This window comes from Mytilus californianus, unplaced genomic scaffold, assembly GCF_021869535.1.
Source record: "Mytilus californianus isolate M0D057914Y unplaced genomic scaffold, xbMytCali1.0.p SCAF_1, whole genome shotgun sequence".
NCBI classification, from domain to species: domain Eukaryota; kingdom Metazoa; phylum Mollusca; class Bivalvia; order Mytilida; family Mytilidae; genus Mytilus; species Mytilus californianus.
Window position 1 is genome coordinate 106,733,251 of NW_026262581.1, and position 14,661 is coordinate 106,747,911.

Here is a 14,661-nt window from a genome sequence, read left to right on the forward strand (position 1 = left end):
GAGACTACAATTTTATTAAAAAAAAATGTTGGTTTGCATATTTCGCCTGCCAGGCAGGTGTCATCAGGACAATTTACACACAAAAATTAAATATTAAATCCCACCAATAGTGTAGAATTTCAAGTAAATATATCCATGGAAGTAAAAAGTCAATATTATACTTCCAGGATATATCTGAGCATCATTAAGTAAATGCAGGATATGTCAAAAGGTGCCTTCAATCTGATAGTTAAAGTCCCATAACTCTTGAACAACAAAATGAAAATTTATACAACATTGACTGGGAACTTTCTTCCAATCCATCTAAGTATTCCATACAAGTTGCCTGAAATTTGATCAAGGCATTATCTTGCTTTTCTACAACAACATGGACAACAAACAGACAGGCAGACAATGGCATATCTGTTTATGACGGGTGTATATGAATAGCATTGTCTAGGTTGTTTCCTAATTATGTGTTTTGTCTATTTGGTTGTATGGACTAAATGTATACATATATAGAATAATGGCCTTTTTGTTTTTGATACTGACTTTATCAGCAAGAATATCAAGCGAGCTCAACAGGGCGAGCTGATATTTGAGGTGATGAAGTTAGTATCAAAAATAAAATGCCATTATTCTTTTTATCGGCAATTTGTCTTAAATGTATATTTTTTTGGTGGAGAATACAAAGTAAAATGAAATAGTTACCGGTAGTAACGCTTCTTTTACGCATACAAAACCCTGGGATAGTTTTTCAGATGTATGAATGATTTGTCTCGTGCATTTCATTGATAAATTGACGCAGATGGACTTGAGAACATGACAGATGATGTCATTGCCTAATATTTTCGAGTATCAAGTCCTGTCCATGATCTTAAAAATATTAGGCAGTAAGTTCAAAGGGAAAATGTACGAATTGTCGATAATAGCGTACATTTAGTTTTCTAGAATTGTGTAATACATTTTCTGGGTTATAATGTTCCAATTAAGGCAGATCTCACTTCAATAACTGACATAAGTTTAGTCACATATTTTTATTGAAAAAAAATCACAAAATGTATCTACCTACAATGTATTTACAGGGGTGAACAATGTGTGAATTTGATATGTTAAGATATATATGTTAAATTGAAATAGTTTGCTGTCCTATAGAGTTTTATTTTATATGGCTATCTGTAGTTCAAGGTGAATATTACAGAAAATAGAATTCACAACAGCAAGACATACAAAACATAAAAATACAACTTTTCATTTAGTTACTTCATTGATTCCATCATTCAATGTTTTTTAAAAATAGTCCAAAACAAAACAAAATAGCTACCTTTTTCTATTTATGAAGAAAATTACTCAAATTGATAACTTATTTTTTTGCTAGTTTTCAAATATTTTCTACTTTATTACAATATTGTATGAAAAGTAAAGAATTTAAAAATTCTATAAAAATGAAGTAACTAAATTTATAAGTTACTTCCCTTTGAATGGTTTAGCTGCCTATAATTAGTGTATTTACAAAAATATACAACTGCAAGAAAATATCAAAACATAACAAACTTATCATTTCTTAACATTTTTCATTTTACAAAAAGGCTGCATTCTTGAAAGGCCTTCCTTCTACTCTTTATTATACCCATCACTACAATATAAGTCTGTCTGTCAGTCTGTCAATCAATGATTTTGGATGTTAATTGCAACTTTACGTGGTTATATGGTCACATATATAATGAGAGGAAGATTCCTTTTGACTTTGAATTCACTACACCTAAGTTCAAGGTCAAAATAATTAATTATAGACCGAAATTTGTGACATATAATGAAATCAAGACCCTTTTAATTTTGAAATTTCTAGGTCTACGGTCATAGATATGAAAACAGATTTTTGTTAGACAATATTTCAGTCTAAAATCATAAAAGAAAGGCATCAGACCTGAAAGTGAACGGGGTTATTATAAGCCCCTTTCTTTGGGGCTTGGGTATGTCAGCTGGCTCACAAAAGTTCATTAATTTTACTTAGCTATAGGTGGTTCTGTTATAATATATTTAAGAATGTAAATGCTTTTTTATTCTTCGGTTTTCACATAAAATTAGAAGTTTAAATGTTTGCTGTATTGCTTATTCTGTTTGACTATTATTTAAGATTCACATAACAATATATATTGCAGATTAATACCTGCAGAGGAAAATAATGGACTCAAGTGCCAACTTCTGACATAGCAAAAATATACACACATGAAAAATTCTTATTATAAAGTGTATACTAAGTCTTTAGTCTACTTTTCTTCAATATGAAAAAGTAATTGATCAGTGAGATTTCTACAGTCATGCAGAAATGTCACTAAGAAGTAACACAGTTAAACATTGTTGTCATATTAAATGGAAATCTGTTTAGCTGTCCATATTCATCACATTATTTTATAAAACAATATCATCTGCCTGATAGTATGCCCTATTAAAGATACAAAACTGTTGATATTTGTTTTCTCTTGGTTTATAACACATTTACTTAGAGATACATTAAGGCACATAACCAGGACTGTGTTCATGTTCATGTACAGATGGTGGAGGGAAAACTTCTGCGTTTGATGGTTTCCTTTGTTTCCATGGAAATACTTCATCATTTGTCTGAAGGCATGTTTTGAATTTTCTGTTTTTCCGCCATGAACATGAGCCATCAGATCTGTTTTCACTACAGACTCCATATCTTATATAACAATCATTACTCCACCGTGGTTCCCATTTACAAGTGTTTTTGTTTGAATTTCCATATCCTGAATTACAGAAGTTACCATTACACCAAGATACCTGTAAAAGACAATATCAAGGTCATTTTGTATTCAGTATTAAAGCTAAAAAATAAATTGCATACTTTGAAATTGACGTATTGATGACTTTGAAAATTTGATAACAGTTATACAGAATTTTTTTCTTCTAAACGCTTCACATATTGAGCTGATATTTAGTATGTGAGTCTACTATGATGAGTTACAGATCGAGTTTACGTTTGGTTCTGCTTCGCTGATTTTGGCTGAAATTACAGGGCTAAGACTTGGAAAATTTGTGAGCAGGGCCATTCGTGTCGTTCAAACACATTTAGTTTTCTTTTTGGATGTTAATCATGCAATAGTTTATCCTTTTAAAATTTTTTGCCATTGTGTTGATCCTTTTATATTTATGAGTTTTTTATTGCCCATATTTGGATTTATGTTACTGTGACTTGACTGTAAGTGTTGCTCTTCACATATTGCAGTTTATTCAAAATTCTGACCAAATTGCACAATGTTTTTATCAAACCAAACTTTTCAACTGGTCGGAAATTTTAACAAACTGTTGTAGAAAACTAGTCAATTTGTGAAAGTGCAAGGTGATAAAATAAAGCAATTACTTACAATACTATTAGACTTTAATTTCACTTCATTGATATTATGAAAATGTTTGTAAGAATTTCTATACAGAATTTTGAATTTTACTGCAATAGGTGGAGTCAATTCACAGTAAATGATTTTCTAAATTTGTACATTTACTGTAATTTATTTCATATTTTCTATTATAACCTACCTTACACTGACAATTTTTTCCATAGAAAAATTTAAGTCCTTTTATTTGCTGCCTGTTAAGTGTTTTATATTCCTGCACCCAGCCACATAGATTAATCCAGTAGTCACCTTCAACTTTATAACCTGGGGAAAAAAAGATGAGCAGCTGAATTATTGTCTTATGAACAAAATTGAGTTATCTTCCTTTGCCTATTATTTTATGAATGATAACTATTACAATCTGATTTTCTTTTTGTTTGAAATTAGTATGAATATATTAAAAAAATATATATCTGAATTAATAAAAATTAGGAAACACATACAAACATTGATACTCAGTGATATTTTCCCTTGCAATATTATAGATATTGTCTTGTATGCATCATGATCATCTGTCTTGTGCAATTTCATTTTTATAAATTTGAAACACATGTACTCCTGACCGTTTTAAATGACCCAAAATAACCGAAGTTTTACCCTCAGTTTATACAAGGTTAAATAAAACATATTCTGTTGTGAATTTAAGACATTAGTTAATATATTTGTCTTACCACCAATAATATACTTCTTATTGAGGTCTAACTGTACACCACAAGCAGCATCAGAACCTGGAGTGTTTATTATAATCTCTCTTGATGTATCATTTCCATTCTTCTGTAAGAGATTAAAAGATAAATGAACGAAAGGCAAAATTCAAGCTGGTTGCTTACACAAATATGTAGCTTTATTTATTTCATCAACAGAACATTATGAAAATTTTTTTAAAAATGGATGAAGTCCCCCCCCCCCCCCCCCCTTTTGTTTGCTTCATTTGATTGCTGTCTTAATGACCTGTACCCCACATCTCCTTTTATCTAATTGCAAACTAAAATGTTATTAGATGTCAAACAAAGTCTTCATGAAATTTAATTAATTTAGAAAAACCTTCAATGTGGATGTGGGGTGAAAAACCAAAGCTATTTCTTCACTTTGGTGTGGTTTTATACAAAGGATCGTCAAATGAAAAATAGGCTGGAATAAGCAGAATTAGCAATTGTTACTCCTTTGAAGTTGATCTTGTTACATTAAGAATCCTGCAGGAAAATTGTCTTAATCCTTGGATGTACTGAGAAATCATGATAATGACATCTATAAATCTCTACTAAACATGACTGATCTCTTCTGTCAGATGTGGTATTCTATTACTTTAGGTGCCTATCATAAAATGTGCTCTTTTATGTTGTCATTCCTTTTATGAATGTTGTCTGTAGGTTACCTTAAATGACCTATGAACTCTAGCCTTGAACTTTCTCCTGATTGGAAATGGATACACTGGTCCTTCTGGAATTTTATTGGTCTGTTTGAATTGGTTATTGTATATTTCTTCTACATTTTTCACTGTGGCAACAATTACTGAAAAAAACATGTACAAATTATACATATTGATAAATGACATTATTCAGTCAGATAAATGTTGTCACATGCACTGTGAGCCAACTTAAAATATCTGCAAAGATGATTATATCTGATTTAAATCAAACATTGACTTAGATAATTATGTTGTTGTTGCAGTTTGATAGAAAAACATAATTGGTTACCATTTATCTTTTGCTTTGTTTATCTGATTGACAGACAAATGAACAATCCACTGGAACACAAATAGAAAGCAATCAGTAAAACTACAAAAAACAAACATTTATTTTGCAAAAAATGCAAAGTATTCTTACAGTAGATAATTTGCTTGCAGCCTATGATATGACAAACATAATATAATTGTAGTGGTTTGTTTCAGAATACTGACAATCATAGATGAAATCTGGCATCAGATTTTACTTCATAGACAGTTATTTTCTGTGTTGATTAATTACATAATTAGTATAATAGTAATACTTGGCATTATTTGAAGCATGCATGGAGTGCATTCAAGTTATGTATTGTATTGTTATGAATACAGGTACTTGAGGAATGTTCTACTGATCTCAATGTTTTGGCTGCTATTTTTAGGTTTAAATTGTGATGGAATTTGTTTGTAACCTTATTTAGTTATTTTTAATGCAAAGTCAAAAACAGTCATTTAGAATTCTGTTCTGCAAGCCACAGCAAAATAGTGCAACTATATTTGGTTACATAAAAGGATTGTACAATGTACAAGATCATCTGACCTTGACCTCATTTTCATGATTCACTTGTTGAGGTAATTGTTTAGGTACTATAAAGATAAGGTCAACTAGATTTGGTGTATATAATTATTGTTAGCATTACATGAGGTCTAACAGAGTTTATCTTACTTTGACCTCATATTCTTGGTTTCATTTTTTTTTGGTAAATGTTAACTTTTTGTGTTAGGTCAATTTTCAGAGACTACTACAATTATGATGTATAGAATGATTTTAAGGCGAACATGTGCATCTGAAAGAGTTCTGCTGACCTTGACCTAATTTCCATGACTTATTGATCAACATTCATAACAAGGTCACTTTTTTAAATACTATAAGTAATATGTCAACTATATTAGAAGTTGATAATTACATTGGGTATCCCCATCCAAAATTCGCATCTAGGGATCCGAAATCCTGAGGAACAATTAATGAAATTCTTGAAACATAATTCCTCTGTCAAAACCAAATCCAGATTTTAACTACCCACTGTAACAAACTTTTCATTAATTGCTCCTTGTGATTTGGATCCCTCCACCTTTTTCTGATCGGTATACCCAGTGTGATAATAATTGATAGCTGTTCATGTCCATCTCATAAGGTTCATCTAACATTTGCCCTTTTCATGGTTCATTAGTTGATATTTTAAGACCTTGATTTTAAAGAAGGCATGACAATTTCACTTGTTCTCTCTTAATTTTTTCTATTTTAAAGTTGTTTGTTGAAAATATTATATTATAATTATTTTTAACTGGGTCTGAAAAAAGAGTGTGAATGAGGACAAAAATTAGGTTACTCAAACCTCTCCAGTAAAACATAAGGACCCATGCTGAGGGATGCATATTTGACTCATTGGTGTGTATAAATGTTCAGCCTGGTCCTTTTAGAATTTGGAGGTAAATTTTATGCAATCTATTTGGAAGGAGTCCACTTCTATTAGCTAAAAAACTGTGACGACAACTCAGTAAGGGGCCCATAAGAGACCTAACGAAGGCAAAGTTCTGCCTCCTACTTACATCCATCCTTCTTAACCTACTTTGTAAATTCTGTTAATTTGATTTATTGATGAAGATGGTCTTGTTCTGGATATACTTGAAATACTTGCCACTGGATGTTAAAAAAGCAATTAAATTTAATTAATCAACAATAAAAATTCAGATTATTGAAGCAGTTTTATTGACATAGTCATGACCAATTTTAAGCCTTAGTAAGTGTTTTGATTATGACTGGTCAAAGGAACTGGCAGAATAAAGATGATTAACACAGGAATTCCAATTTTTTCAAGCAACAAACATGGTCAAAATGATAAATACTGTATGAATATATACACAGTAGCATTTTAACATTAAAATCAGAGGAAGTCATTGATTTAATTTGTCATTAAAACAATAATTCACTCTACTAACTTGAGAGCACAACAATTTGTTTAGATATAATCATAGTAATTGTCTCTAATTTTGTTGGAAATTGTTTAACATCTGTTTTACAAGTTTATATGAAATAATCTCCTGTTCAAGTCATAGCCTGTTGTAAAACCCAAATGCTCCTTACTTTAAAAAAACTAAGATAACAAGTATATATATATATAGAAGTAAGTCACTTATCTGACTGTCTTTCACACTTACCAAAATCAGCTCTACAGTAATGGTTCTGAGTATGGGTTGGAAAGCATGAGCATGCATTTGCATAATGCCGCAATGTAAATAAGAATGTCAATACTCCGTATAAGTATACCAGTTCCATGGTTAGAAATTATGTCTCTGAAAAAGAGAATAAATCCATAATGTTGTCATTGCTTTTTTAAATATTTTAAGGCCTTCAAATGTTTAACAAATGTTACCATAAACCTTCTCATATCATTTTCAATTCTGCATTTCGAACAGGAAAATTATACAGTCATTCCCACTAATAAAGATATGAAAACAACCCAAACAATTGAGGTAAATGAATTTTTGGGAATGTCATTTTTTTGCTGTGTGGAATTGCAGGAATGCAGTTAAAGATTCAGAAATGAAAGCAAGTGACCTCCACATTTTGTGTGAATCAGGAAAGCACTTCTTGCTAAAATTATGATTGTCACTTACTTTCATTTTGTATAAAACTTCAAAAACACAGCGTTCAATTCTTATATTTACAATCCTTTGAAGTGAAATACCTATATATGTTATAATAAGGCATATTATATCTGAAATTAAAATTTTAAACACATGAAATCTGTGATATGTCATATCGCTGAAATTTGCATAATGAAGATGTCGTAAAATATTTATCAAACAATGATTATTACATGTGTATAAATTATTGATACAGATTTCTATCAATTGTTCATAGTGTCACTACATATAATGTGTCAATAACTTTTTCAAATTGAAAAATTTGCAATTTTTTTTATTATATAACTGTGTTTGCATGAAGTATCAGTAAACAAACAAAGTGTAAAAATATTGTCTTCTTATTTTTATATTGGTGAATCAAGTGGGCAGAGCTTAAAACTCAATGATCTTGAGTCGTTTTCATACGAATTGAAAACATATGACAGAATCAAATGATTCATCTTTCAGCCAATAAAACATCAGCATTTGTATGAATTGAACACCTGCTGTAAATATTTGCAGATGCAAACCATATAAGTCTGACTGGCTAACGATAAATCAAGGAGACAAAATTAACAAAAGGTGTTATGCAAATTAAGCCAATTTGAGCTCTAAACCCAAGGATAAATTTCCACATGGTAATTAGTATTATCAGGTATTACATGTCTGCAACAGCATACACATGCCTTAACATTTTTCTCATGAAAATTTATTGCGAAAATCATCCTCTTAGGTGACAAGACATTTGTTTAAATATAACGTTTCATTAGACGTATCGATTTACACGATAACTGTGAATTTGTAAAACACGAAAGCAAGGTAACACTACACGCTGGTTTAAAACAATTATTTCACTTGTACCAAACATTAAACTTTAATTTTGAAATATCAAGCAACATTTTCTTTCATGTTCTGCCAAGATTAAGTTATTTCTGAACCTCACCTTTCATTAAGCATCTTGTGATATACCTTTTTAACATGCGATAAGAAAGATTAATCTATTTATTTACAGTCTCATTTTCTGTTTAATCCTGCTAGTACATCAGAAAGGTAGTCACTTATATAAAAACATCTACATTTGAAAGTAAAAATACTTCATTCATAAATATAAATGGTATTGGATTGAGTGAAAGGCCTCTTCAATCTTCACTACTTCCAAGGAGATTTTTTCACCATGTAAACAATTTTTAAAGGTAGATTACAAGCACATTATTTACAATCTGTTGGAGATTTTTTTCAATTTACTGCTTGTAATTATGTGTAATGTAAGAAATACAACAATTTATAAAACTTAATTTCTGCCAGATAACGGATTTGGGTTGTTAAGTTTATGGTAGACCTATACAATTAATCATTTAAAATTCTCTTGTTGATCCCTGTAAGTTACAATTCCAAAGTATGCCAACAATGCTTCAGAAGAAATCCCTAATAAATTGGTAAATTGGTTTCAACTATTTTGATAATCTTATCATACTCCACATGTGGCATCCAACACATGACAGAAATATCTGAATAAATAGAGACATGGAGAAAAGGTCCTAGGAAACCACTTGCCCAACTAGAACCAAAATTAGTAATTATCTTTTTTGAGGTTTTGAGTTTCATGATTATATTAATGAAGGCTAAATACCAACCAAAAGTGGCTGGCATAATTATTATAAGTGGCATAATAATTGTAAGCCTTAATACATGTAAAATAGTATTTTTTTGCTGTTTGTCTATTTTTGTTAAATAAGTCTGCACAGATTACATACACATTTTTTTTCTAGTTTGACTAGATAATAGAACCATTTTTGGTAGAATATTTAATGCTCTATTCACAGCCTTGCATTACCATACTCGAGAAGTTGCAAGTAACATAAATCTTATGCTACATGTTTGTTTTCCAACAGTGTTAATAGGTGAATGTTATTGAGATCAACAGCATTTAGAACCTTAAATGGAAATCACATTCCATGAGCCTTTTTTATTTACAATTGCATAGTTTGATATAAAGATAAGGAGATGTGGTATTATCGCCAATGAGACATCTATCCACCAGTCCAAATGATGATAGGTCACCATACAGTCTTCAACAATGAGCACATTTTTTACTATATAAGACTATTTAAAAAGCATCATGCCATAAAATAACATGAACTCTATAAGGAACATAAGCCAGTTTTATCCATAGATGTTTAGATGAGTGCCATATTAACTCCAAAATTGTGTTGGTGCCTTTTTTGAAATGTTAGGAACAAAACATAATTAACTTTATTGGATAGATACTAGGAAAGCAATTAAAGGTTCCTTGGAGCCTCTGGTTTGGTGTTTTTTTAATGTGTTATTACTCTTTTTTTTGTTGGTTATAATTAGACCTACAAGAATGAATCTGTCCTATATATGTCACAGGCTGAAATGAGAAAAGTTCTTACTTGTAAAGGAGAAATTGTAATTCCAGTATACATGTATCACTGTATTCCAGTTATTTACGTTGTTCATATTATTATATGAATCATTGGGTGTCTATAATATATACCCCACCTACACTGTATGTCACAACATCCATCTTCATCAACAGTAGTAGCTTTATAGTATGTACTATGAAACCTGATAGTCTTATTCATAACCTGATTCATGATCTTGCATAGAGTAGTACATTCTAGAAGGTTTAGTAGTGTTGATTGATGGTCTATTAGAATTTCCCATAACCCTACATCAATTAAAGTTTACTATTATTTTTACTGCAAATTTGATCTCACCCTTAAAATTTGCCCATTTTTATTTTTATAATATATTGTGCTTACCAGTACTCTTTCCCACAAGAGTCAAACTCGTTCAGATTTTTATCCATTTTTAGCTCACCTGGCCCGAAGGGCCAAGTGAGCTTTTCTCATCACTTGGCGTCCGTCGTCCGTCGTCCGTCGTCGGCGTAAACTTTTTACATTTTGAACTTCTTCTAGAGAACCACTGAATGGAATGAAACCAAACATGGCATGAATGTTCCTTATGAGGTGCTGACCAAGTGTTGTTACTTTGTAGTCGATCCATCATCCAAGATGGCCGCCAGCGGGGAACTTAGTTTAACATAGGACCCTATGGGAAATGCATACAAATGACTTCTTTTAGAGAACCACTGAATGGAATGAAACCAAACATGGCATGAATGTTCCTTATGAGGTGCTCACCAAGTGTTGTTACTTTGTAGCTGATCCATCATCCAAGATGGCCGCCAGCGGGGGACTTAGTTTAACATAGGACCCTATGGGAAATGCATACAAATGACTTCTTTTAGAGAACCACTGAATGGAATAAAACCAAACATGGCATGAATGTTCCTTATGAGGTGCTGACCATGGGTTGTTACTTTGAAGCCGATCCATCATCCAAGATGGCCGCCATCGGGGAACTTAGTTTAACATAGGACCCTATGGGAAATACATACAAATGTCTTCTTTTAGAGAACCACTGAATGGAATGAAACCAAACATGGCATGAATGTTCCTTATGAGGTGCTGACCAAGTGTTGTTACTTTGTAGCCGATCCATCATCCAAGATGGCCGCCATCGGGGAACTAAGTTTAACATAGGACCCTATGGGAAATGCATACAAATGCCTTCTTTTAGAGAACCACCGAATGGAACGAAACCAAACATGGCATGAATGTTCCTTATGAGGTGCTCACCAAGTGTTGTTACTTTGTAGCCGATCCATCATCCAAGATGGCTGCCAGCGGGGGACTTAGTTTAACATAGGACCCTATGGGAAATGCATACAAATGACTTCTTTTAGAGAACCACTGAATGGAATAAAACCAAACGTGGCATGAATGTTCCTTATGAGGTGCTGACCATGTGTTGTTACTTTGTAGCCAATCCATCATCCAAGATGGCCGCCATCGGGGAACTTAGTTTAACATAGGACCCTATGGGAAATACATACAAATGTCTTCTTTTAGAGAACCACTGAATGGAATGAAATTAAATACGGCATGAATGTTCCTTATGAGGTGCTGACCAAATGTTGTTACTTTGTAGCCGATCCATCATCCAAGATGCCGCCAGCGGGGGACTTAGTTTAACATAGGACCCTATGGGAAATACATAAAAATGTCTTCTTTTAGAGAACCACTGAATGGAATGGAACCAAACATGGCATGAATCTTCCTTATGAGGTGCTGACCAAGTGTTGTTACTTTGTAGCCGATCCATCATCCAAGATGGCCGCCATCGGGGAACTTAGTTTAACATAGGACCCTATGGGAAATGCATACAAATGACTTCTTTTAGAGAACCACCGAATGGAACGAAACCAAACATGGCATGAATGTTCCTTATGAGGTGCTCACCAAGTGTTGTTATTTTGTAGCCGATCCATCATCCAAGATGGCTGCCAGCGGGGGACTTAGTTTAACATAGGACCCTACGGGAAATGCATACAAATGACTTCTTTTAGAGAACCACTGAATGGAATAAAACCAAACATGGCATGAATGTTCCTTATGAGGTGCTGACCATGTGTTGTTACTTTGTAGCCAATCCATCATCCAAGATGGCCGCCATTGGGGAACTTAGTTTAACATAGGACCCTATGGGAAATACATACAAATGTCTTCTTTTAGAGAACCACTGAATGGAATGAAATTAAATACGGCATGAATGTTCCTTATGAGGTGCTGACCAAATGTTGTTACTTTGTAGCCGATCCATCATCCAAGATGGCCGCCAGCGGGGGACTTAGTTTAACATAGGACCCTATGGGAAATACATAAAAATGTCTTCTTTTAGAGAACCACTGAATGGAATGGAAGCAAACATGGCATGAATCTTACTTATGAGATGCTGACCAAGTGTTGTTACTTTGCAGTTGGTCCATCATCCAAGATGGCCGCCAGCAGGGGACTTAGTTTAACATAGGACCCTATGGGAAATACATACAAATGTCTTCTTTTAGAGAACCACTGAATGAAATGAAACCAAACATGGCATGAATGTCCCTTATGAGGTTCTGACCAAGTGTTGTTACCTTGTAGCCGATCCATCATCCAAGATGGCCGCCAGCGGGGGACTTAGTTTAACATAGGACCCTATGGGAAATACATACAAATGTCTTCTTTTAGAGAACCACTGAATAGAATGAAACCAAACATGGCATGAATGTTCCTTATGAGGTGCTGACCAAGTGTTGTTACTTTGCAGTCGGTCCATCATCCAAGATGACTTAGTTTAACAAAGGACCTATGGGAAATACATACAAATGTCTTCTTTTAGCGAACCACTGAATGGAATGAAACCAAACATGGCATGAATGTTCCTTGTGAGGTACTGACCAAGTGTTGTTACTTTGCAGTCGGTCCATCATCCAAGATGGCCGACAGCAGGGGACTTAGTTTAACAAAGGACCTATGGGAAATACATACAAATGTCATCTTTTAGAGAACCACTGAATGGAATGAAACCAAACATGGCATGAATCTTCCTTATGAGATGCTGACCAAGTGTTGTTACTTTGTAGCCGATCCATCATCCAAGATGGCCGACAGTGGGGGACTTAGTTTAACATAGGACCCTATGGGAAATACATACAATTGTCTTCTTTTAGAGAACCACTGAATGGAATTGAACCAAACATGGCATGAATGTTCCTTATGAGTTGCTGACCAAGTGTTGTTACTTTGCAGTGGATCCATCATCCAAGATGGCTGCTAGGGGGGGGGGGGCTTAGTTTAACATAGGACCCTATGGGAAATACATACAAATGTCTTCTTTTAGAGTACCACTGAATGGAATGAAACCAAACATGGCATGAATGTTCCTTATGAAGTGCTGACCAAGTGTTGCTACTTTGTTGCCGATTTACTGTTCAAGATGGCCACCAGGATATTTTATTAAATAACGGGACCAATATTAATCAAAATTTGGCCTCAATCATTATTTGGGTATCTGTTATGATTTTTATCTTTCTTTACATGATTTCTAAAACCAAAGTAGAGTCAGGTGAGCGACACAGGCTCTTGAGAGCCTCTAGTTTAAAGTCATATTAGAATTGACACTATTAAGAATAAATCCTCTATTTTTAGCTCACCTGGCCCAAAAGGCCAATGTGAGCCTTTGCCATTACTTGGCATCCATCATCGTTGTCACCATAAATGTCTTCTGTTAACTTTTACAAAGATCATCTCCTGTGAAACTACTTAGTCTCACAGGAGATGATCTTTGTAAAAGGCCAAATTTAAACAAACTGAGGCCACAATCATCATTGGAATATATTGTTTTAAAAAATATGACCCTGTCTGCCAACCATGGCAGACATGGCTAAAAATAGGGACATAGGGATAAGATGCAAGTTATGTCTATTATCTTGAAAACTGCTATAGACAGAAAACATTTGGCAGAGCGAAAATGTTCAGAATAATGAGATCTACCTACTGTCTACTTTCATGAGATGACTTCTTGTAGGAGTTATTGCTCTTAAATGATGAATGATTTTTTTTCCCCTTTTGGCCTATTATCTTGAAAATTATTATAAGTACCATAGACATTCACATTATATTGCAAATATGATCAGCAAGACATGATCTGCAAAAAAGTCTACATGGCCAAAATTGTCAGTCGGCTTCTGATTGGAGTAATTTTGCCTTTTAATGACGATTTTTTACTATTTTTGCCTTATATTTTGAAAACTGCATAAGTTAGGAACTTTAAAAATCAAATATGATCAGTAAGACAAGTTATTGCCCTTAAATAATTACTTTTACCCTTTTTGTGTTTTGGACAAAAACTATAGAAGATATGTACGGTGGTCATGAATAATATTATAGTCTACAAGGTTGGAGAGTGTCTATTGGTGAAGATGCACATAAACCTAGGTGAGCAACACAGGCTCTTAAGAGTCTTTAGTTCTTGTAGACCCCACATAACATTTCAAACATTTAATTTCTG

At 33.2% G+C, this 14,661-nt stretch overlaps 3 protein-coding genes across 9 annotated transcripts in view; 2 read left to right on the forward strand and 1 right to left on the reverse strand.

Annotated features, from left to right (window-relative positions):
- Positions 1–14,661, forward strand: part of LOC127729108 (TBC1 domain family member 25-like) — a 447,590-nt gene that overhangs the window by 139,903 nt on the left and 293,026 nt on the right. The gene's annotated exons all lie outside the window — the stretch shown is intronic.
- Positions 1–14,661, forward strand: part of LOC127729157 (synapsin-like) — a 144,947-nt gene that overhangs the window by 88,549 nt on the left and 41,737 nt on the right. The window lies entirely within an intron of this gene.
- The window catches only part of LOC127729218 (tissue inhibitor of metalloproteinase-like), a 41,711-nt gene continuing 28,051 nt past the window's right edge, over positions 1,002–14,661 (reverse strand). For 5 of the 6 annotated variants that reach the window (XM_052236948.1, XM_052236966.1, XM_052236976.1 and 2 more), the window contains exons 2-6: positions 7,273–7,407; positions 4,768–4,904; positions 4,064–4,166; positions 3,535–3,656; positions 1,002–2,781 (exon numbers count right to left, since the gene is read on the reverse strand). In XM_052236948.1, coding sequence (XP_052092908.1) covers positions 2,494–2,781; positions 3,535–3,656; positions 4,064–4,166; positions 4,768–4,904; positions 7,273–7,390 — 768 coding nt within the window. In that variant the 5' untranslated portion in view covers positions 7,391–7,407 and the 3' untranslated portion in view covers positions 1,002–2,493. Of the gene's footprint in view, positions 2,782–3,534; positions 3,657–4,063; positions 4,167–4,767; positions 4,905–7,272; positions 7,408–10,154; positions 10,315–14,661 lie in introns of those variants that run through there. The other variant, XM_052236928.1, reaches the window with a different exon arrangement.